At 41.9% G+C, this 24,511-nt stretch overlaps 1 protein-coding gene across 1 annotated transcript in view; it reads right to left on the bottom strand.

Moving 5' to 3' along the window:
* cadpsa (Ca2+-dependent activator protein for secretion a) overlaps window positions 1-24,511 on the bottom strand; it is a 171,978-nt gene that overhangs the window by 49,749 nt on the left and 97,718 nt on the right. Inside the window, exons 10-16 of the mRNA XM_080000884.1 lie at window positions 21,748-21,856; window positions 19,695-19,907; window positions 13,724-13,860; window positions 12,726-12,913; window positions 6,902-7,003; window positions 6,741-6,804; window positions 5,236-5,359 (exon numbers count right to left, since the gene is read on the bottom strand). Of these exons, the coding sequence (XP_079857010.1) occupies window positions 5,236-5,359; window positions 6,741-6,804; window positions 6,902-7,003; window positions 12,726-12,913; window positions 13,724-13,860; window positions 19,695-19,907; window positions 21,748-21,856 (937 nt within the window). The remainder of the gene's footprint in view (window positions 1-5,235; window positions 5,360-6,740; window positions 6,805-6,901; window positions 7,004-12,725; window positions 12,914-13,723; window positions 13,861-19,694; window positions 19,908-21,747; window positions 21,857-24,511) is intronic.

Genomic DNA, 24,511 nt, shown 5'->3' with positions numbered 1-24,511 from the left:
TGACGGCCCTGTGTATAGGTTCAAAGTGGGGATTGTTGGGCTCCGGCAAAGCATTTCAAGTAAAAGGTGTTATGTAATTATTTGGGGAAAGAACGATTGCTTTCTGCGTGCGCCAAATGTCTCAAGTTTGTGGATAATTATTATTTTTTTAACCAACATTATCAACTAGATCTCGTTATTATCAGGCCCGACTGAATATTGAGCTTGCTCCACCTTATGAACGATAACATAACCACAAAAGGTGGAGTCATCTGTCAAATTCGAAAAGCTGGGATGACATTTGAAAATCACAGGAGGTCCATCTCCCTCCCTCTGATTCTGTTCAGTTGTGAGACTAGTGAGTTTGATTGAAAATTTTAACATTTCAACATCCAGAAAGCTTTTACACTACTATATACATGTTACAGACGAAGTGGGTGTGTAACTTTCTACGACTCAAATATCTCTATATATCTCTCGCAAACAGCGGTCTATTACATGCGCCGCCTGAATGCTTGTAATAAAGAAAGCAGCACTTACTCTGTTACTGTATCATAGACGGGGGGGGGTGGTCGGCATTATTTTTGCGTGAATCATCTTAAAAGGCCGTCTGCATTTAAAATACTTTGTACTTTTTTGCTGCTTATGAATTGAATCGTTGTGTCTTTCGTTTGAGGACATCGCAAATGTGAATTTCATCTTGGTGGAGGATGCAGCATTTAAGAGGATTTAGCCTGGGACCTTCTAGCAAAACCATTAAGAGGGAGTCCCGGTCCTAACCGTAGAGGAGCCCTTCTCCAGAATTGAGTGCAATGGAGAGGCTAGTGCGTGAAGGGGGAGGCAGCATCAAGAGCATCACAACGTTCCTGTCACATTCGACATTCCCTGTGGCATTTGTTTGCAATGCAGCAGGGAGGTTGTGATTGGGGGATTGTTGTTTTGGGGCTACGGTAGTCACGGCCGGGTGGGGTTGGGGGTTTATTCTGGTCAAGAAAGAGCAGTGGGGGGAGGGGGGCTCAATATAAGGTAAAACATCACCTGGATCCTTCAGTTTTTTCTGGGCTTTCTCTGCTAGACGTGAGCAAGAGAGCGGATGGAGAGAGGGAGATATATTGAGAGGAAAGAGAAAGAGCAGAGAAAATGTCACTCAAGATAGCGCAGAAGGCGAGGCCAAAGGGGGCTATTCCAGATGAAGGAAACAGGAAGTTCAAACAAAAAAAGATCTCAACACGACAATGAAAACTGTCTTATAATCTGCTTGGAGACAATAGCAGTTGCATCTTTTGACCGTTTAAATTTCATGACATCGAAATTACCACACGGAGACAATGACCGTTTCACAAATGTGGACAACTCAGCTTGGTCCGACCACGTTCCACTCGAAGAAAACCAAAAACCCTTTGGAGCCGATGCTGTGGATACGCTGCGTGTGTCGATGGTAGCTTTAACAGAGTACCGTGCTTTCCCGGAACACTGAAACGGGGATTTTACACACAAAGTAAAAATGCATTCAAGTCAGAAAAAAAAGGGGGTTCAGGCAGGACACGGAACGTGCGGACAGAAACACAGACGCCCTGTTTTCCAAAGACAGGACCTGAAAGGAATGGCTTGTGGTAATCTAAGGACTGAACAACAGGAAGTACCACACCCACAAAAGACTGGAGGCACTTGAGGAACTCGGGGCGGGGGGGAAGGAGGAGACCCAAAGCAAACATGTCTAGAGCTGCTTTTACACATGCACTGTAAACCTGAAATTATCCGGACATTACCTGTATGTGTGAACGCAATGTCCAAATCATTTGACCCCGACATTACCCAAACTTGACCCAAACTTGACCCTGCCAGCACCCTAGTACGGGTACTAGGGTGCTGGTCCAGGTTTGTGTTGTTAACGAAGCATGTAATTGTCCGGATCATTCACAGCGAGTGGCCGTGTCACGTGTTGATGACGTCCTCAACATACGGCAGTGATTTTCCTTTGTGCGGATGTTCGTGCACAGAGTGTAGCTGCTGTGCTGGCTTAGGAAGATTTACAATTAAATAGTCTATCGGTGATCGACTCCATCACGATTGACATTGATGACGGAATAGTTAAAAAAAAAAAAAAAAATTATCTGCCGGGAAAAATCAGAGCATTGAAAGGATGTAAGTGCAGTTTACCGTGTTCTGAAACTGGAGCGGAGAGGGAGAGAGGATGGGAGGCTCTTGCCCTCTCCCCTCAGCGCTGTTGAGAAACTACTCGGGTTCTCAGTACCCTGGACTACAGTCCCATACAGAAATTTTAAAAGGGGCAGGTGTTCAAAAAAAAAAAAGAAAAGGCACATGGACCCCCAGCTCTAGTCCTAGGTATTTTGCTGCTCTGGGTAAATGGAGCAGCACGGCGGACCGGTGATCAGTGTCCAGAACGCCCACATCGGGGTGGCCGTGATCTGCATTCTGCTGTGCGCATACATGCCACTCTATATGCACATCTTGTGATAATCATATAGAAATATAGAATATAATCTCATAGAGAAAGATTTTGATTTATTTTGTTTCCTGAGTTTCTTACTTGTATGGAAAATGAAAAACCTAATCATAACTGAGAGAATTGGAGCAGAGTCTTTGTTTCTCCTCCAGACAGTAGTGTGCGCGTCCTTTTATTTTAGATCTATTATTTTAGTTTGTTTCCTACATGTATGAAACAACATTTTTAAACAACTGAGTTTAGGGACTGTCCGTTTCAAAAAAAAAAAAAACATGCGTCTCCCTGTTGCTATGGAACTAAATTTGGTAAAAACTGGATGCTTTTGTGTAAATAATAAATTCTATACTTCTGGAGCAGGGAGACCACATTTGCAACATTAAATTATGTTCTATGCGTGCGAACCACCCTGTGCGCATGTTTAATGTTGCAAATGTGGTCCCCATTCCAGAAGTGCTACCAGCGCCTCTCCGAGTACGCTGATTCCATTCTCTCGTTAATATTGCGGATACGTCCAAATACATGGAGTATCAACGCAAAAAAAGCCCAACTACTGATAAGACTGTAGCATCGTCCGCCATATTGGATGTGCTGTAAAGCTTGGCAGGGTCATTGCGTCACGTCCTGCCTCCTGCATGCTCTACCCAGGTTCCGCCCCTTGTCTAAACCAAACAGATTATTTCCAGGTAGTGTTAACGCGTCTGACACGGACAATCAAATTTTTTTGCTACATGTGTGAAAGGGTAAATCCGGACAATGTCCGGATAATCAGGTTCGGACATTATCTGGACATTGTCCGGAGTGCATGTGTGAAAGCAGCTTATGAGCTTATGAGTGAATGAGGGAGAAACGTAGTTCATGTGCAAAAGCTCATGGGAGAGAAAACCAACCAAAACCACCAAAATAAAGGGTAGAAAGGTGTGGTCGGGTACCAGAAGACGATGGGGCAGGGGCGGGGATGAGGGTGGAGGTGGGCAAGGTGGAGGGGTGAGGGTGAGGAAGGTACTCACGAATGGTTAAATCCATCACTTGGGACGCCAAGCAGAAGACAGGGTGCTCATACATCTCTCTCTTTTTCCCTACAGAGAAAGAGGGAGGACAACCAGGGCATGCGAAGAGGTGAAAAGGATCAAAGGGGGTTCGAGCAGAGAGATTGTAGGTTTGGGTGGGTTTGTGGAATAGGTCATACAGAGATACACATAATTGGAAAAGTGGCATCTTCCAATTGCATGTCACTTTGAGGATGCGAAAGACAAATGGAATGTCTCTGCTTTGGGGGTGGGTGGTGGGGGTTAGGGACCATTTGCTTTGCCAGGCAGTGTTTTATTTTTTTTTTATATTTTAAGACATCTTGCGTTTTCCCACTGCCACAGAGCAAACTGGTGCAATGTTAAAAAGAAAGGAGGTACTCACAGTCCCAACTAAGACACTAAAGCTTGTCTCCCCTTAGTGTCTTCAGTGGGGTAAGGGTCTTTCTTTAAAGACATCATTTTAAATTGCCATTGTCGGGAAGAAAAACACTTATGACGAATGCAATCAGTTCAGCATTTCAACTGAAAAGAGCTTTTATATTCATTGAGGATTTCTTCTGCCTGATAGTATATAGGTGAGTGGGCAAATTATTCCAGAGGCAAAGAAATACACATGATGTCTATTAAAGAAAAACTGAACCATGCAACAATGAGGAATAAAGGAAAGCAACAGTGAATTGCTGCGTAAGGCGATCCCATCAGGCCTTGTCTATTGGCCTTTCATTTCTTTTGTCTTGGAACAGAGGGAAGAGAGGAAGGCCAGAGAGTTGACTCGGAGAGGAAAAAGAACACCACCTACAAGGCGGGCTGAAGGGTCAAGAGCAGGTTCGAGGTGAGTCAAGAGCTGGGTCACAGTGGACAAAGTCAGCATAGAGATTGGTGGGGAATTGAATGCATTTTTACTTACTGTTCTTTTGACTAGTGAAACTAGGTGGGAGAAACACCAAACACACCACCACTTTAGGTACTGGCTATCGAGGCCTGACGTGTACAAGTGCTTGTAACTAACAGCGAACCTTGACGGTAGGTCTTTTCTGCAGCTGTGGAGAGACTGTAGGGGTTAGATAAAGAGGCAGTCTAGACATACATAATCTATACATGATCCTTCAGGACACTAAATCAGATACATAAAAAAAACATACATTTCAAAAAACTCTGGTCTTCAGTTCCCCACATTAACATACAGTATCTGGAGAATAGATTATGTTTGGAGTCATTACAGGGTCCTAATGCCATTGAATTTACACTGCAAAAAGTTAAAATGGGTTTAGAAAAATAACCAATTAAGGCCTCTGTTACACCAGAAATTGCAAGTGCAAGATTGTTTTGTGTTAGACACAAGCTAGATACCGTAATTGATGAACAAGCTACCTGGCTTGTCAACCAGCTAGTCCTGGCAAACTGGTCACTGCATATATTTTTTTCTCAGATCTGGCAGTGCAGAATTGTATAAAAGAGGAAAATGTGACGGTCGACTCCATGAATATACGTGTCGAAGTTTGCCAAAAATGCAAACACTAAGCCGAGTCAAAGCTCCTTCACAAGCCATTCCACTGATTGCACCCATTGTGTTGAAATGTAATTTAATTGAGTGCAAAATATTGTGTCATAAATGTTGGTGTGACCTGGGCCATATCTGTGCCTAACACACACCTACGTACCTCCACCAACCTCATACCTATCGACCCCAACTGGCGGAACAGAAGTGTTTTCAAAAAAGCAGCAAGCAGGACCAGAGCGTTCATTGTGGAGCAAACCTACCTTCAAGCTTGGCGTACTCAGAGAGGCGCTGGTAGTTGACCAGCGCTGCCTGCTCCAGACATTTACGGATAACAGCCTTGACCTCTTCTTGAGGAACCGGGGTGACGATGTCTTTCATTAGCACCTTGGCGGAGAGGAGTAGTAGCAATATAAAATAAATCAATCTCCCTCATTGAAGGAGTTGAGTATGATTCTAGATATCGGTTCTGAGCGAAGAGAGTAACAGAGAATGTGTCCCCTAAAACTGTTTTGGCACAGTGATGTGCTACCCCCTTCTCGCTCCCTCACCATCAGTACCGTGAGGGTGCGATCAGGGGGCAGAGCCGGGATATTTTAGATGGGAGGCTATTCATAAAACATTAGACACTACTGATCCTCGTTAAATTCAATGTTCATGATGTTAATAAAACTAAAACTTAACATGAACATCAAGCTTTTCATTTTGGGACATGAATACTCCACTTTCTCTCTACACTTTGCTATTTGCTAAATATTCATAATCATTGCAGGGTAAAACACATATCACAGATATGACAGCAACGGTGTGCAGTGAGAACTTTGGCTGGGGAAGTGAGTCGGGGGAGTTGGCACAACAAAAAACGATCTACATTCATAGACCTGGTGACGGAGACAGAGAGAGTAATGGCGCTTTCCCATTAGCGTGGGGACGGCTTGAACCTGAGCCGTGCGCAGAGCACGGGTGGCGGGCACGGACTAGCGCAGACAAGCATGAAGCCAGTAAAAAACAAACAAAACACAAATAAACATCAACAGTGCACTCACTTTACTTGTAGACAAGCTCCACGTGCTTACACTTCTGGACAAAGATCTTGATGACTTTGTTGTACATTATTTTTTATTTGCATAGGACGCGAACAGTAACGAATTGTCCCACACCTTTGCGACTGCAACCTACCCATGACGACCCTGCCCTGTTGTATTAAAGACAACCAATCAACTACCAACAAAATAATAATGTATAAGATTGACATGACTTCAAGAAAATCTGCCACTGTTTACATAACGTCTTTCCATGTCACCTTGAGGCTCCGTAGTATGGGGCATAAATTATACCTTAAAACAACTATTCTGACTATATATAATGAAGTCAAATTGTGATCCGGAGACAAATAATCAATTATAATGTATAGAAAATATATTTCTGTAACTATCACAAAATCTAATTTTTTACTTATTAGCCTAAATGAGGCAGTAGAGACTCGATCAATGAAAATTGCCATGGGCAGGGCGTAAAACATTATGTTTGAACAGCCAACTAAAGCAACACACCTCTGTGAATGAACATCGTAGTTCCTGTTTGGTTATCTGAATCTGCACGTTTATTGCAATATATTTTTCAAGCTATGTGGTGCATATGTCTATTTTAACATAAAAAAAGGTACTCAAAAAGTTGACATTGAAGTATTTGCAAAATCAGCAATGTACAGTGTAATTTGCAACAAAATCAAGGTTAGGGAAACAGGGGGAAACAATTTGGTACTTACCCTTTCCAGCAAGGACAGGGTTGCTTTCAGTGCCCCTTCTGGACGACCAAATGGGAAGCAGTACCTTGGAGAGAGCAACAGAGTTTATTAAGTTCAACTTCAATTGCCTTTTTAAAGCTTTTTAACCGGAATGACCATGGCACACACCCTCCCCTTCCTACCTGAAGTGTGTTATTTGGTTTTCCAGCAGCACACGTAGCCTCTCCTTGATCTCTTCAAAGTGCTCCTTCTCCTCCAAAGTCACCGTGCCGATGCCATCGGGCCTAATAGGTGGACAAGCAGACAGAAATTCACATTCAAATTCGAGGCTCCCTAGCTTTTATTTCACCATTTCATGAAGTCTAATGAACCATAATGTCTCTGGGTTGTTTTTCCTATATTTTCTCTCCCTCCAGGCTGAAAAGGCTGTTTCAGTGACTGTTGCACACTTGTTTCACATGTCCTAACTTGAGACCCTCCCACTTTTGTTTTCTCACCGGCGGGTTTATGGAAATGCAAAAAAAAAAAAAAAGGCCATCTGACTTACTGGATTTTTCCCAAAAAAGAAGTTTGACCATTTTAGATAGATTTCACATTTGCGCCAACCCGTTTGGACACTTAAGACGACACAACTGCCATAAGCATTTGGAAAAACTTGAGTGAAATGATTGATACTGGACCTTTAGGTGGCACTAATTATATAATATAGTTACTTTATGATCAGATATGATTTAGCAAAATAAAACCACAGAAACAGCATGATTCATCGATTAAAACATTGAATCACATGTGTTATTATTAGCCTGTGTTTTATGACCAAGCCTTAATAGTGCAAGATGGTGTTCAGCAACAAATCCAACATATCCTCCCGCACGCACACACACGCACACGCACACACACACACACACACACACGCACACACACACACACACACACACACACACACACACACAGCTAGCTTAAGGCTACCACAGCCATCATTGTTTAGGAAAGAATTTTTTTTCCATTTTTGAATGAGATTATTTCACAGTAGAGGCTTTGATGAGAGATCCCTTCAAATGGCCATGCAGAGTTTGAGGTGATGGTGGGCAAAATGGCAGCCCGCTACCCCTGAAGTAATGCGACTCACTAGTCAAACGCACAACTTGCAGAGCGCGGCGTATCTGTGTGTTTAACGTGTGTGCACTTGTAAACATGGGAACCGCCACCCAACCCACCCACCCACACACACACACACACCCACCCACACCCACACACACACACACACACACACACACACCTCTGCCAAGATGACAAGTCAGGAGGGAGGCTCTAGTGAGTGAGTGTGAGAGAGAGTGAGAGAAAGAGAATGAGAGTGAGAGAGTGCGTGTGTGTGTGTGTGTGTGTCATGTCTCTGGTGTCTCAAGATCCTGTCATGACCACCAGCCTAGTGCCTCTACTGTCACATGCACTCTGCTCACACTCCACCCGGGCCCTGGCCGTGTCAAAACCGATAAGGAGATCAGAGCTGTGCGCGCACACACACACACACACACACACATAACACCAGACACGGGTATATGTTTGTCAAGCTGTAATGGCTGCCGATGAATATTCATAAATCGTGAGTGCGGTATGGAAAAATGTAGACCGGGGATCACAGTCATGTTTTAAACTCAGGAAATTGCTATGAGGAGGGAGGGACAATAAATAAACAAAGTGTTTTATTATCAGGTAAATTAGTTAGGTTTGTAGTCTCTATCGTAGCTGTTTGGTTGCCGCACCATCGTCACAAAGGGCAAAGAAAATGTTTTCACACTAATTAAGCCCTGCAGGGCGTCTTTTCCGCGCTTCGCCCTGTTTCTTGGCAGCTTCCCTAATGTTTTCCCTGACCTCTGCCCCGACTGTGACAACAAGCAAATGAGCCATCGCCGACGGTAAGCACGCGCGGGGCAGGCTGGAGACGGCGTAGAGCGGAGAACTAGTCGGTCTCGTGAATTTAGCTTGGAAAACAAATGGATAAATGTCAAATGATGGACAAAATGTATATATATAGACTAATTACACAATCAAACGATGTTGTATCTTTCTGTCAATATTGTGGACTCCCTCATGAGTTGTCTACAGAGTAGAGAAGAGGTAGCAGTAACAACCTAGCGAGAAAGAATTATAGGAAATTATGGAGGTTGTTGATTATTAGGCTGTTTATCACAGATTAGCTGTTTTATGCCTAACTATAAAAATTATCATAAAAATCATAGATCATCAGAATCGTAAAAATCTGCCATATCTACGTAACCACATGGTGCTCCACCCACCATAGTTTTTTTGACAAACTTTATGGCGGTAAGTGATTGTTGTTTATTCCACCAGGTACATTTGGTACATATACTGAGAATTTGTCATAGTGAGGTTGGGTGCAGTTTGCTACAGATGATCAGCATTATTAGAAAAAAGAAAGAAAAACTCTTAACAGTCTGGAAAATGGAGAATAAAAATAATAATGAAATAAAAAGTGAAGTAAAAAATACGATAAAAATAGTCAAATATATACAAATAGCCAAATAAAAAAAAAAAATACAAATAACAACAGAATATCCAAAATGCGATACTACGCACAAGATAAATTATTGTTATGAGTATACAGAGTATACATTTCTGATTCATATTACTTAATTAATCTGTTTTAATACACTACATTTTTTGTTGCGAACTTCTCAAACACACTCTTACAGCTTGTTGTTTACTAGATTAACAGTTCTATCTTAAAATGATCTTATAATCTTATTTTATCTTGTCTTCCTCAAAAATTTGGTCAAAGATCAACTGTGTGTACCTATTTTTTTGTTTAATTATACAAAACCTTTTTTTGAAGAATTCAATTTAGATTTGTATATCCAACTCTAAAGTTTTGTTGCATATCAATTAAAAACTAAATGTTGATCATTTGGATTTTTTTTATTTGAATATCTAATTATTTTTCTTCTAATTATCATTATTTATTATACTACCTTTCAAACCAGGAACGTTTTTCCGATTGAATGTTGTTTTAAGGCCACTTCCAGTATTTCCTAGCTTTTTTTTTGGGCACTTTCAGCATCACTCCAGCAATAGATTAATTACACAAATAATTGTCTTTGAGGATGCATACGCAAAAGCTTTAAATAAAAAAATATAATAAACAAATTCTTACACAATCGTTAACATTGTGTCTCAGAGAAATCACATTGAGCATGTGATTACATGTTTCATGTTTAAATCTATATAACAAATTGTTTACAGAATACATAACAATAAAATATTTCTCTTTCATTAGCTCATTCTTTTATTATTCTACTTTGTATGCACTTTGCTTGTTTGCTTTGCATGTATTGTTGCTATTTGATGGCCTTCTTGTTGCACTTTGGGTTTCATATTGTGTATGAAAGGTGCTTAACTAATGAAGGTTACTATTATTATTATAATATAAAAATAACAACAAACATTCAGCTGCATATTAAATTGCCACTGTGAATAATTTCTATCACCTCCTGGCATGCTTTTTTTTCCCCCACCAAAGCCCCCCGACCACAACCAACCCCGCCCCAAGTCGACTGCGAGCTGGACAGAAGTCAAATCCTGACGCTTTTACTCGGACAATGCAAGCTCCGATTTCTCTCCCCGGGGGTTTCTTGACATAGTAACATAGTGTTGTCCTTAGCATCAACACGCTCAGGCCAGCAGGCAATTAGGCTGCATGTGTGTCTGTATGTTTGTGTGTATTTTAATATTGGGGGGGGTGGGGGTCTGGGCCTGGCACTGGTCTAGTCTGGTCGGATGTGGTCGAGGTGTGTGTGTGTGTGTGTGTGTGTGTGTGTGTGTGTGTAGGGGGATGGGGGCGAGCACAGAGACAGAGGCAGGAGGAGAGACACCCGCCCGTCACATATGACGACCTGTCATCCTGTCACGGCCCGTCCAGACCTCCAGGCAGGATGGTCTGGTGGTCCCTCTCCTGCAACAGCTCCCTCCATGGGGGTGAGGGGTGGGTGGGGTTGGTTGCGTGTGTACATCCCTCCCTCTATCTACCCCCCCCCCCCCCCCCCCCCCCCTTCTTACACACACACGCACACACACACACACATTCCGTAGCATGACCCCCCATCGTCCTATCCCCCTCCCATCTCTCTCTGTCTTGGAGCTAGTGCTGTCCATCTGTCCAGGCCGATCACAACAGGCACCCGGTCCTCAGTCAGCCCCATCACTGTCTGTCAGCGGGTGGAAAGGGATAGATGATTGGATAGATGGATGGATGGATGTATGAATGGAGAGGGGGAGGAGGGTGGAGGAGTGTCAGAGCAGCACAGACTGACAGACAGGCTTTGCGTGACCTTTGCCCCTTAGCGCTGGAGTGGCCCTCGGTCTATATTTGTTACTGTTTGGTTTGGAGATTGATGACCGCCACGCTGACAGATTCTCTTCTTTAAATGTATTTATTTATTCTTATATCTGTGCAAAATCATGTTAAAATTAGACGGCTTTAAATACTGCGATTTAGATATGGACAATGAAACTAATGTTTGATGAACTTACATGCTGTAAGTAACGCATGGGAGAGCAAAAACACTCACACACCTCATCGGATGTCTTATTTATGACTGAATGGAAAACAGTTGTAAAGATACTGAGCGATTGCGATATGCTTAATTATAAGCTATTAAATGTTGAATGCAAGCCACAGGTCAGCTGGCTTATTGGAGTTTTGTTATTGTTTTTTCCACAGGACTTTTATTTACTCCAATTCCAGGATCAGAATAGACTTGAAATACATATTTTCTTTGATTAGCATGAAAGAGGAAGTGTGAAAGGTTCTTGGATAAAAATATATTCTTGCAATAGTAAGCTACTGTGTAATAAAAAGGAATAAGTTCAATCAAAATTTTCTAAGTAAGATAGTTAGACATTTTCTCAAAGCTAGCTGAGTAATTCTATACACACAATTCTACACCAGTAAATGTATTGTTACTGAGATATTTTCAATATTTCCTTGCTTCAAATAACTATCAACTCACCAAGCCCATGCAAAAAGTAGTAAAAAATTTTAAATAGTTTAGCAGGCACACAAACTTCCAATTTCAAATATGAAACCATCACCTACCCTTTGATTTCTATGTTCCCTTCTTAGAGGGTCCCTGAGCAGACACCTGCATGGCTCAACATGACAAAACCCCCACGCACAGACAAGGGAATAACTTACCTCCTGGCCCCAGAGGAATAGGGGAACCTGAAGTCCTTTTTCTTCATGAACTCAATGATTTTGAGTTCCTTCCTAGCGATGGGGCCAGGGGACTCGGGGGGAGAGGGGTAAAGGGCTCTCTCGAGTTCGGTTTCGTTTACCGGCCAGTTAAGCAACTCGCACACACGCTGGCTAGGTTTGGACATGCGGGAAGAGGCATGGTTTTAAGGGGTGGAGGCATGGGGTAGGCCGGCCAAGCGAGAGGAGTAAGGAAAGGTAATTTTGCAAAATGCAAAAGGTGGGGAGAGGGTGAAAAAAAACAGAAGAAAACAAAAGTGAGCATGCAAGCGACATGCAAAGTAACAATGAAAAGCCAAAAGAATGACAGGAAAAGATAAACAAAGTAGCAGAAAATTTTAAAGGAGGAAAGTGGAAGGACGCCAACGCCTGTGCTTGACTACATCTGCCAGGCCTTAGCCAAAGAGATGTTCTTTTGAAAGGTGACTTGGCCTGTTGCGCCTAATACCTGCGTCCCAGCTAAAAAGAAAAGAAAGAAAAACGCCAAGGTTCAAGAACTGAAGCTATTAGACGCGATACAGCCGGTAGAATTGTATATTTTTGCTCAGGTTGGACGTGTAAATTTGAACCATATTTCCAAGGGTGATGACAAAATACATTTCCTTACAACAAGCAGTGTCCTTATGTTGTTTTTGGCCTTGTTCAACTGGCTAAAGTCGTGGTTTCCCCACACAGATGGGGGATCGTCATTAGATGGGGTTCCATACTTTTGTTTGTGTGCCTAACATCAGCGTTACCTATTGCCGTGGACGTGCGAGGCACAGAAGGCGTAGCTGTAATGCAGCAGGGTGGGGTCGATCATGGCGCCATTCTCAGCCCTCTCCAGCAGGTCGCTCAGGTAGCACAGGTGCCTGTGGCAGCCTCGCACACCGTTGCGAGCGCAGTACTCATCCATGACAAACACTTGGCCGGGGCTGAACCAACCCTGTCGGAGAGATTCAGAAATCCCTGCTTTAATTCAAATTTCTTTGGCCGTTCATTCATTAACTCAGTCTCTTTACTAACTTATTCCCGGTCATGGTCTTGAGGAGGGCTTCTCATCTGAATGTCAGTGTGAAAATGGTAAGAAAACCACTAAGCACCATCACCTTTAGACAGCTTCTAACTTTGACTCCATGATCCAATAATTGTCGTGGATCTACTATTTGGATCTGATTGGCACTGAACTATGCAGAAATAAGCCTCAGTAAATAAGTTGTTCTGCACCTTAGTGGCTTCACTACTTTGCTGATATTCTCGACATAATTGCACCTTTTAAGAAATCCTTGGGTTTGCTATACTTTTTTGACCAGTGATTAGATTTAATGAAATACTTTCCATTAAAATAAGAAATTAAGAAGAAGTTGCTGATAGAACCTAGGTATCATAGGAAGATTTTTGGAACACATTGGCAACCAAGGGAAATGGTGGGTGGCTGCATCTCCTCAAATAGTAGAATTGAGCACTCAAAACAAAGCTAATGATGAGGCAGTGTTCAAAGACCACCTCCAGACGATTCCATGTCTGACTTTCCCTCTGAGAGAGAGCCTATACACACAATTTTTTGGCAAATTTTGGTCGCTAAAGTCAATATTTGTGTAATTAATCTATTGCTGGAGTGATGCTGAAAGTGCCAAAGAAAACGCTAGGAAATACTGGCCTTAAACTGCTACTTTGCGTCCTTGTGCCTTAACTATTCCTTAACTAATCCCTTCACATATTGGTAAGCAAAGACTGCTTGGTTTTCAAGCCTCACCAGACAAGAGTAGGAGTCATTGAGTCTGTGGTCCAAGGTGAGGCGCTGCACCAGCTCAAACAGGGAGGAATGGTCGAAGTTACAGGGGTTGGCCGAAATGAACTCATCCATGCCATGCTTTTGCGCCCGGTCTGCGTCTGTGGTCCAACCATCACCCCGCAGTCAAATGACAAACCAACAGGAAAGAGAGAATGAACAGTAAGAAAGAGAACAAGGCAAAAGACAAGCAAAGAATCAAAGGTCAATGTAAATCTACAACACCCTGCTGGTGGACAGAGTATTCAATCAAAACTACCAGTCGCTTGGCCGGCCGTGAACAAATAAACAGAGTCGTCTTAAAATCGTCACAAATCGTCTCAAATTTAAGGATCACGTCAATGTCGCCAGCTTTGATTGAATATCCCGTGACACAAGTAAACTCAAGGCAGGTTAGGGAGAGTGAGTTTTACAGGTGTTCCCACCGTGATCTAGCGATCTTGAAATTAGCAGTTAGTCATGAAATGTCAGGGATCATGACACGCAGATGCAAGCTACTGTGCTATACATGCAGGGCCTTTTTCTGAAGGAAAACTGACCAGGCTGGAATCATATGAAACATACTAGAAGGTTATTTATTCGAACCCATCTACGATTGACAGTCATTCGGGAGACGTGATGAGATGTACAACAAAATCATTCTTAAACCAATCCAACAATTCAAGTTTTTCTTTTGTTTTTTTTTTTAACTCCACCAGCTACAAACACATGAACATCCTATGTTTTTCCAACTCGCAGTAGGATTCATAAACATCATATCAATCATTTTCTTAACATTGCCGTTCTTTGGCTGTAGTTCTGTCAGACATGGTGAATAGGGTTATCAAACAAAAGCATTGATGAGTTACACATCCGAATATACAACTGTGGTAGTGGGGTGTGTTTGTTTTGCGTCAGCTGCAACTGGGGGGGCAGTTGACCGTGGACGCAGCTGTTGATGATTGAACCGATTAACAGACTCTTTAAAAGCTTCAGTGTTCGTCATGTGCTCCTCTTTTCTCTCCCAGACAGCGAGGCAGGGTCCTGTGCACCTAAGCGGCGACTGACTGCAGAACGTGGCGATGTTAACTGCCGTTCAACACGCAAGTGTTCACGCATAATTATTCCTCTTTTATATGAGTTATTTGAAATAAAGACTGTTTTCTGTTATCATTATCTAGAAGAACAGCATTACACTTGGCTGCACCAATACTATTAGTCACAGGTTGATCCAGAGCAATAAAAGCAACACATTAATTACATTTGTCAGACACAAACTCAGCATACGATAAATTCTCTGTAGCCTGCCTAAGTGTCCTGTCAGGTGTATTTTCCACAGCCATACATTTTTGACATTGAACCATAGACATTGCACTTTGCAAACCCCATCGCCTTTTAACAGGCCAACAAAGCCGCTTTGGTTTGACCATTATGAGGTTCGGATAAACAATAGCTAAGAGCCTACATAAGTATGTATGTTCACATCCAATTCACAGTCAATGAATTTAGCCTCACTGAAATGGCGAAACTTTTAATAAAAATTAAATGTAAGTGACATAATGTCGTTGTGCTAGCCAACAGGGTTTCTTCAAATCCCTAACTCAAACGAGTAACTAACAACCCCATGCATCATTAGCCCCCCCCCCCCCCCCCCCCCCCCGCCCCGCCCCCCCTCGCTCAATAAATCTACTATCCTCTACCCTTCCCTGTACCACTTCACTATTGAGCCTGTGGCCCCGGGCCCCCCTGGGGTGGCCCTAATTGATCGCTGCCACAGAACATCTCTTAGCAAACCTGGGATGTGGGCCCTGTCATGGGGCCCCCCTGCAAATCTTCATTGTCCCACCAAAATAGGGGGCTTTGAATAAAAATTTGACAACAAATTTTTTCACTTGCTTTCCCAGCTAGTGGGCTACGCTTAGGCAGTAATCCTGACATCGGGGTGCTGGGCCCGAATGGCAGAGTAAGTTGGCCAGCTGTTAATCCCCGGAGCCGTTCCACTTGCTCAGGGAGGGGGCTGCCGTAAACCAGCAGGACAGTACTGTTGTCAAAAAGACCTGGATGGATAGGGTACAGACATCAGCATTCCCGTCTCTATTTCAATAAATAAATAAAAAAATAAAAAATAAAAAAATAAAAATCTCAACTGAGGATAAATTGACTCCTTACCCAAACTCATCTTTTAAAGTAATTTGTATCACAACTAGAACTTGCAGGGATTTGAGGGCGAGTGCCTACATTCAAACCTGACTGGGGAATTTTAAAAGGAGAGATGAATTTGAGTGGGTATCTCATGATGGTTGACAAAAGGCTATTTTAAATTGCGACGCCCTGTACGTGACCTAGGTAGGCCCTGGACACATTCACAAGTCCCAAAAGCAAACTCTGGTCCAAGAACCACTCAGAGTACACACACTCTCACAATTAATCAGATCTATTATATATATGCTCACGCCACAACTACTCCCCTGATACACCTTAGCGCTACGTTGCAAAATTCATTTTTTTCACACTATGTATTCATGTGTATTCCCGTAACTGACATGTAAAAATGCATTGAACACTCGAGTATAATAAAGAGATTCTAAAAAAAAAAAAAATTCTAAAAACTAAATTAATAAATCCTTCAAAATTAGATTTCTCCCGCACAAAATTAACAAAGGTTTTTTTGTTGGTTTTTTTTGGACCAAGTCACTGTCGACATCCCCTTCACTGCTGAGCGAGAGCCCCCCTGCTGTCAAACCGCAGTGAAAACAAAGAATGGAGGACATCGGCGCACTGCCCGACAGTGCCCCCCCCCGACAACAAGTCCCCTGCCACCCCCAACCCCCAAATCAAAAAGGTGACATTGCGGTGCCCCTTTGGTCTGCAGTCGGTAGCCTGTCAGGTCTGCTTGACATGAGTGAGCGGGAGCGGAGGCGGGAGTCCTGGACAGTAACGTGCAGTGACACTATTCACCCCGTCCGTCCGGCCTCTGAGAGGACGGCCCTGATAATGATTGACGGCTGCTACTCATTTATAGATCCCGCTGCACCACTGACTGGGAAGCGGAGGGGCCACCCTGAGGCCAAAAAATACGAAAAAAAAGGGCTGGCAATAGTTGCAAAACATTTGAAGCCATTTAGCGCGTTCGGTAAAAAAAAAATGTTTGTAGTGGACGGGATATCACAGATGTATGGTCAGAAAGGTGAAAGTTGCCGCTGCGCTGCATAAAACCATTTTGGGGTCCATTCATATAAAAATGTCATCATGCGACGCAAAATATGCACACGCGTAAAACATGTGCACATTCACAAACACAAACATGGGGCATTTACGTGCATACAACGTAAGGCTACGATATAAAAAATGAGTTTGTTCTCTTTTGTTGATGAGGGAAACGAACGGTTCTCACATTACAATACAGGTACAAATTGAATGTGCATTTAGACATACTAAAGATGTGGAAAAAAAAAAAGTTTATTCATTGGATTTTGCGAAGCCATTTAAACATAATTTTAGACCATATTCAGGACTTCACAACTTCAACAAGACAGAAATTTCTCCTTTACTACCTTCTACTTGGTTATCTACAGAATACTCACGCCCACGAGCACTACTAAAAGCCTCAAGTAAAGTCTGGGAAAGGCACTAGCACTAGTTCTACAACCCATTTACTACAATGCTCCACACAACAGAGGAGAAGATTAGGGGAGAGAGAGCAGCCAGGAGGTGCCATGGCATCACTTCCCTTATCGGTAGCATTCACTTCTCCAGGTGCATATTTGCCAGCTTTTTCCAACAAACCCTAAACACACACACACACACACACACACACACACACACACGCACACGCGCACGCGCACACACACACACACACACACACACACACACACACACACACACACACACAGCTTAAGTAATCGCCGATATGCCAAATGTGTATTGCGTTAAGGTCATAATAACTGTCAGTCATCATACCGGAAAACACAGATGTGGTTAACTCTGATAATCGGAAAAGCTGTGGAATATAATTACTCTCCAACTTCCTGAAGAACAAACATTGTGATTTTCTTTTTTTTTTTTTTTTTTTTTTTTTTTTAATCTTTTTTGCAACATTCAAACATATTCAATTTGGATTTAAGTGCCCTGTTTGTCGTGTTACATTATGCATTGCACTGAGACAGGTGTGAACGGAGAAGTAGTTATTTGGTAACATTTTGACTGATTGCTTCCCGAAATAATTGTGCAGCAACCGCACTGTATTATTCATGGCCTGGCACTTTTAACTTGGTAATTACCAGCTGCTGCGACACAGTGGGATTCCAGAGGTTGTGTAAAAAACAGCTCATTCAATAAAGTCACTTGCAAAAATGCAACTTACACACCGGCTGCTGCCGATCGCAAAACAAGGTGTATTAATGAAGCAATGTCTTTGTGTGTTGTGATATAACGACACAGTATGTAACTGTATATGTGTTATATTAATTAGACATTATGACATTATATAGTAGGTAGTTGTACTATTGTACATTAAGTCTAATTTCCCTTTGGGTATGAATAAATGAACTACAGTGCACACCTATATAATATATTATATACATATATATGTTGTATAATATTATACTATACTAATATTATATTTATATAATATTATATTTTTATTATTATACATTTCATTTTGTGCAATTACATATCCTTTATGTCAGTAATAACATACTTCTCTCAGTGTATGTCATGGAATTATGTATATATAAGGTTTAAGGTTTATATGAGGCTTACCTTGCCATACCCTATCCAACCCTTTACTTAGCCTAAATTAAACCTTACCTTAACTTCTGCTGAATTAGCTGACCACAACTGATCATACCTTACCTGATCACTCTCCTACCTTGTACATAGCCTTCCCTTGCCTAACCTTATTTATCAAAGCGATGTAGGTGTGCATTATAACATTTATATACCACATCATGTGATTGCTGCTACAAATAAAATCCAGTTAACACTACCGCTGGACTGCGCGGCAGAAATGTGCCATCAGGCCGTCAGCGATCGACAACGACCACAGTTTTCACAAAAAACAAAACAGATGAGTAGCCCATCTGAGAACCCTGAATACACGAATGGCAAATATGCAGACAGAGGAAGGAATTCAAACCAAATCCAGAGGAACAAAATCATTTTTGCATGCACCCCGATGCACGCAGGCGGAAGTATGCGTTTAGCTCCTGACGGACAATCTAAGGTTTGAATAAGAAAAAAATGATGGATCGGAAAGAAAGAAAGACAGCTAGAAAGACAGAGAGAGAGAGAGAGAGAGAGAGAGAGAGGGAGAGAGAGAGAGAGAGAGAGAGGGAGAGAGAGAGAGAGAGAGAGAGAGAGACAGAGACAGCCCTTACCTTTCACTCCGTCTACAAGATAGCAGGGGGGGGGGGGTCAAAAGAACAATAATATGTAGAAGAAGAGAGGGAGAGGAGAAAGAGGGAGAAGAAATGAGACAAAGAAACATGAAGACATACAGGTAGAGCAAATCTGGTAGTTTCCCAGTTAAAGGTTGAGGCGGGTCTTTTTTGGGGATTACGTTTCCTCAAAATGTTGATGTGTCTATCGGCATATCCTTTATGCATGAAATGCACTAAACATAAAATGATGCTTGACTTGATTGAGATCGTTCTTTGGATATTTTTATTTTGGGGAAAAAGTCATTTTGAAAAAAAATGAAAACCTTGATCTGTAGACGCAATATTATTTTTAGTGAAGTACAGCCCTTTCAGGAAATATTGTGGAAAAAATGCATGGTACGAAAAATTTTAACAGATGGACTTTGACTGGGTGATTTGTTTCATTAGCTAAAGAACAAAGCCATCAGGTGAGCAGGGGGAGCCATTGTTTGGATTGACTTCCTGGTAACCCGAAACCTACAAAAACAAACCATTAGTAGAGAAATCCAGAACATTAGGAGTTGAGACGGACGTACAGAACTGGGAGATTGGCGCGTCGAGCTGCGGTGCTGTGCCCCCCCTGGAGTTGAGTTTCTGCACCTGTGTGGGCGGGACGGGCTTGTGGGACTGGCCCGTGGCCCGGTACATAGCCTGGACCCACAAGATACGGTCCTGCTCATCATCACTGGCAAAGATCACAGTGTCGCCCTCCTTCACAGCATTGAAGAACGTCCGACCACCGTCCAGACCTGGTGAGTTGGGGAATGGCAGAGTCGGAACCGATGGGAAACGGACAGAAGAGAAAGCAAGAGAATGGATTTTACTTATTTTATCACACCAGCAAAAAATGCATTTCCACCCAATATGGTCTTTCAAAATAAATAAATAAAAATGCCTTGGAATTTATGATTAGTTAAAGGTTTTGTGTTATCCTCTATGAACAATAAGCCCTCTAGTCCTAATGTGGCCCTTTTAGAATCTAAGCCTCCAGTATTTTTCAGCACTTTCATCAGTTTTATGTGATCATTGAGTAACAAAGTGAGTGAATATGCAGCGGCTTCCTTAAAAAAGATAAATATGCACTTTTTTGATGTATTTCAGCAGGTTTTGTGGAAAAGATTGCAGCAGTAACAGAAAATTATGATTAAGGTCTGAAAAAGCATTATTTTTGTAGCTTTAACAATAACAGTGCCATTATCGTAGTAACATCCTTTAATAGTGGAAGAAAAAAAAAATTGATTAGGGACTTAATTCTTCATCATGTGAGACAGTATGGATAGTGTGATTATGAGATTGCATAATCAGAAATTCTGAAGAAACTGAATTACAATTTGATTAATATAGGTAGCTTACTTGAAATGAAAATGGTCTTTTAAATCGCCTTCTTCACTGAAACCGACAAATGACAAAAACATACTGGGCAAGTCTCATTTAATTCATTTCTAGTCAGAAGGCGTTACCACGGCCATTAGGGGGTGGATTCTGCCAGTTTCTTTGTCAAGGTGGCTTAACGGTTGGCAACAGGGCCCTTTCGTGCTATATGTGGACTATATAGTTGCAAAGAGCCCCCCGAAGATTCTTTTTTCTTTTTTCTGGTAGCCAAGTGCCCTCTTATTCTGTGCAATGGGCAAATTTATTTTATGTTCATTTTGTGTAATGGCATCATTAATTTTATTTATTGGGTTTTTTTTAGGGGGGTGTGGTGTAATATGTTTAGTATTTATCAGTTGCAATTGTTTCCTTAATTTTGATTCCTTAACAAATTTGTTCCTAATACTTAAAATATTGGCACCGTGCTCCGGCGGGTTATCTTCCAAAAACAGGAGCCTTTCTGTGTGGAGTTTGCATGTTCTCCCCGTGCTCACATGGGGTTTCCTCCACCTCACGTCAGTAAGGACCCCCACCAAAAACATGCACCCATCATCGTCTGACCAGCGATGGACACTTATCACCTGGTCCCCGGGCGCGTCCACGTATGCTGCCCACTGCTCCTGGCTGTGCCCCCGGAGGAAGGACAAGCCAGGATGGGTCAAAAGCAGAGGAGCCATTTCACCGGCCACCATCAAGCATGTGCATGTGTGTGTGTGTGTGCAAGCATGTGTTGTGGAGTGTCGTGTGACAATTAAAGACTGTTTCTTTCTTTCTTCTAAAATAAACATTTTAAGGAAAATCGGCATCGGTCTCATTTATGCGCATTTTGGAGATGTTATAATGCAGATTCGGTAAATCCAGTACATTTTTTAGGAGTTTCTTGATGTAGGGGAGCCCCAGTGTTTCCCATTTATTATCATTTTCTGTATGTTTAAATTGCTGGGATCAATTTGAGATGTTTGATTTGAATTTGAGAGAAAAAATATGTTAAGAGTTTTTCAGAGACCTAGCCTATTTTCCTCTTAAAGTGCATCAGATTGATGGAGTTACATTTGAAATGCATGCCCCCAGACCACCCTAGTGGGTTTGGAATCCCCCCACCATCATTCCACAAAATAGGGGCTCCCAAACAGAAACTAGCCCTGGTTGGCAACGTCGTACTTTGAAATGATTGGTCCATCCCTTGGTTTTGCGCACTTTGTGATTTGTTGCCGTTACCTGGTTGGGGGTCGGTATAGTCCACAGTGTAGCCGTCTAATTGGAGGAGCTCCACAGGCTCTGCCTTCTTCTCTCTGTAGCTGCACATGGCAAAGGTGTACTGACTCACCTGCACCAATTACAAAAAGAGACACTGTTCACCTAACTGCCACTTTGGTAATGCAGGAAAGCTACATATAGGATGAATCATGAAAGGCATATATGCAAATAAATAAGATATAAATCAACATTAATGTTGAGAAAAATGTACGTGCGCTTTGCGCTCTTGTAGAAATGGGAAATAAACAGATTTACTTAAAGGATAGGTAAATACAGTATATGACAGTTCATTGCACAACATTGCTGAATATGTTAGTATTTTAAACAGCTTAAAAGTTTGCCCCGTTGAGCAGAGCGCCACATTTCTTAATTATAAATCCTTCAGCGAGGTTGGCAAAGAACTATACATGATGGCAAACAACATTCGAATAAGGCCTGGGTTGAAGAACAGCAAAATTATCCTTTAAATATCAGTGTTTTTTCTTTATCTAGAAATTATTTTTTCTTTGTCTGTTTTTATAACTGTCACACTGACGTCTATTCCTACATTGTATTTGTTAACAAGCAAGTCATGCGCGTTGTATTTATTGCATTTTTGATTATTTGACTACGTTGCTGCTTCTCAGTTTCTATTGTGTTGGCCCGGAAAAAAACGGACTTGATTTATTGTGTGCATTATCGTCACATTTAAATTGAAAGGAAATTTTTCACCATGGCTTCGTCGCACAATCGGCGCATTGGCTGTAGCTTCACAAACATGTTTTAGTGCTGTTGGGTGCCCTTACAAATCTGAATGTGAACAAAACAGCCTTGTTCTTTTCGATACGGCATTAAAAACGAGTTATCTTTGCTTGTTTTGGATCCGCATTTTGTTATGTTGTTGAAATTAATATCGTACCTTTGTAATTAGTTCTGTTTAGTATGCAAATTCTATAAAGGTGCACTAATAGCACCGTTTAGGACAAAGCTGTGACCGTTTTCGCCGACAATACACACACACACACACACACACACGCACACACACACACACACACACACACACACACACACACACAGACACACACACACACACACACACACACACACACACACACACACACACACACACACACACACACACACAGTTGTGTTCCCATGTATTACCAGTGTGTTTCTGTGTGTGTGTGTGTGTGTCTGTGCGTGGAAGGAGCAGCTAAGTAAGTGACATCTGTTTCACTCTTGAGTGAGCCACTCCATATACGACTGTGTGTGTGCTATGATAATGACATTATAATAACTTAAATGAAGTGCTTGAATGGAGGGGGTTGCGGGGGGTGTTAATAATATAAAGAGCCATTCCTGGTAGAAGTGGCAATAATAGCGGTGGAAATGTGCGTTCATGACCAGCCATAATAAGTAGCGGGGGAGCGTGTGTGTGTGCACGAGTGTGCATGCAAGCCCTAATGTCAATGGTATTGGGTATAAAAAAGACCCGGCTAACAAAAGGGGAAAGGAGTGGATGAACACATGGCAGCAACAGGAGCCGTACTGTGTTGTCACCAACAAATAGCCAGGCACACTCGCCATGAGCGCACGGAAACCCTCTGTGATTTGGCGGCGAGTGGCAGCACTCCTCCCCAGCTGCAACATTTCAACTGTTTTAGCTTGTGTGTGTGTGTGTGTGTGTGTGTGCGTGCGTGCGTGCGTGCGTGCGTGCGTGCGTTTGTTTGCATGTGTGACATCTGAAATTCCCTCACAGTGGGCTGATGAGCCCCGGGGCCGACGGCAGCGACCGCAGAGCTCCCACAGAACCCAACAAACTCTACCCACAGAGCATGGCCCCCATGCTCTGTGGGTAAGTTACGCACAGCTAAGAATCTCATGTTTATATTGTCTGTTTCTTCCCCAAAAAACAAATGTGAAAATGTTAAAGTTTCTTGAGCAACAGTTCAAATAATTTATGGACCTATTTCGATTTTTTTTTGTTTCATTTTTTTTTGTTGTTTCTTACAATGTTGGACCTATTTATTAATTTTTTTAATGCATTTTGTTTGTAATTATGGCAGGTGACGGCAATCGGCAATGTAGGACTACTAGCAGCTCTATTCTGTTGGGAATTGAGAAACTAAACAATACAAAAAAAGCTGGCATCTATTTCAATTTTGTCAGGTGACAGAATTGAAAATGTCGGCTATGAATTTGTTTAATGGTCAGTTCTTTGATGTGGATGACGTAAATACGCACGCAGATGAAGAGACGGAACACACAAACAGATTAAAAAAACCACAAATATAGTTACACACACACACATACAGTATACTGTATATACATATATATACATATATACACATACATAAATACACATAGATATATACTGTATATAAACACACACACACACACACACACACACACACACACACACACACACACACACACACACAACTGAAACACAGTGGTAACATTGGGTTAATTTTTGAATGAATAAACAAACTAACTGGTAAAAAAATATATATATTTTTTTTTTACCAAATAGAAAAAAAAATAATGATAAATAAAATAAAAATAAATTATATATATATAAAATATATTTTTTTTTTAATTACAAATTTCAAAATTTAAGTGTTATGATATGACTGCGAATTAATCAGATGAATTAACACTTTTTGAAATACACTTTTCTAATAAGCACTAGCAAATGACATATTGCCATGTCACGGTGCCATCTTACATCTAGTTACTAGATGTA

Source organism: Zeus faber (assembly GCF_960531495.2).
Source record: "Zeus faber genome assembly, chromosome: 5".
Lineage (NCBI taxonomy): Eukaryota > Metazoa > Chordata > Actinopteri > Zeiformes > Zeidae > Zeus > Zeus faber.
Note: the sequence above shows the minus strand (reverse complement) of the source record. Positions and strands in the feature narration are given on the sequence as shown.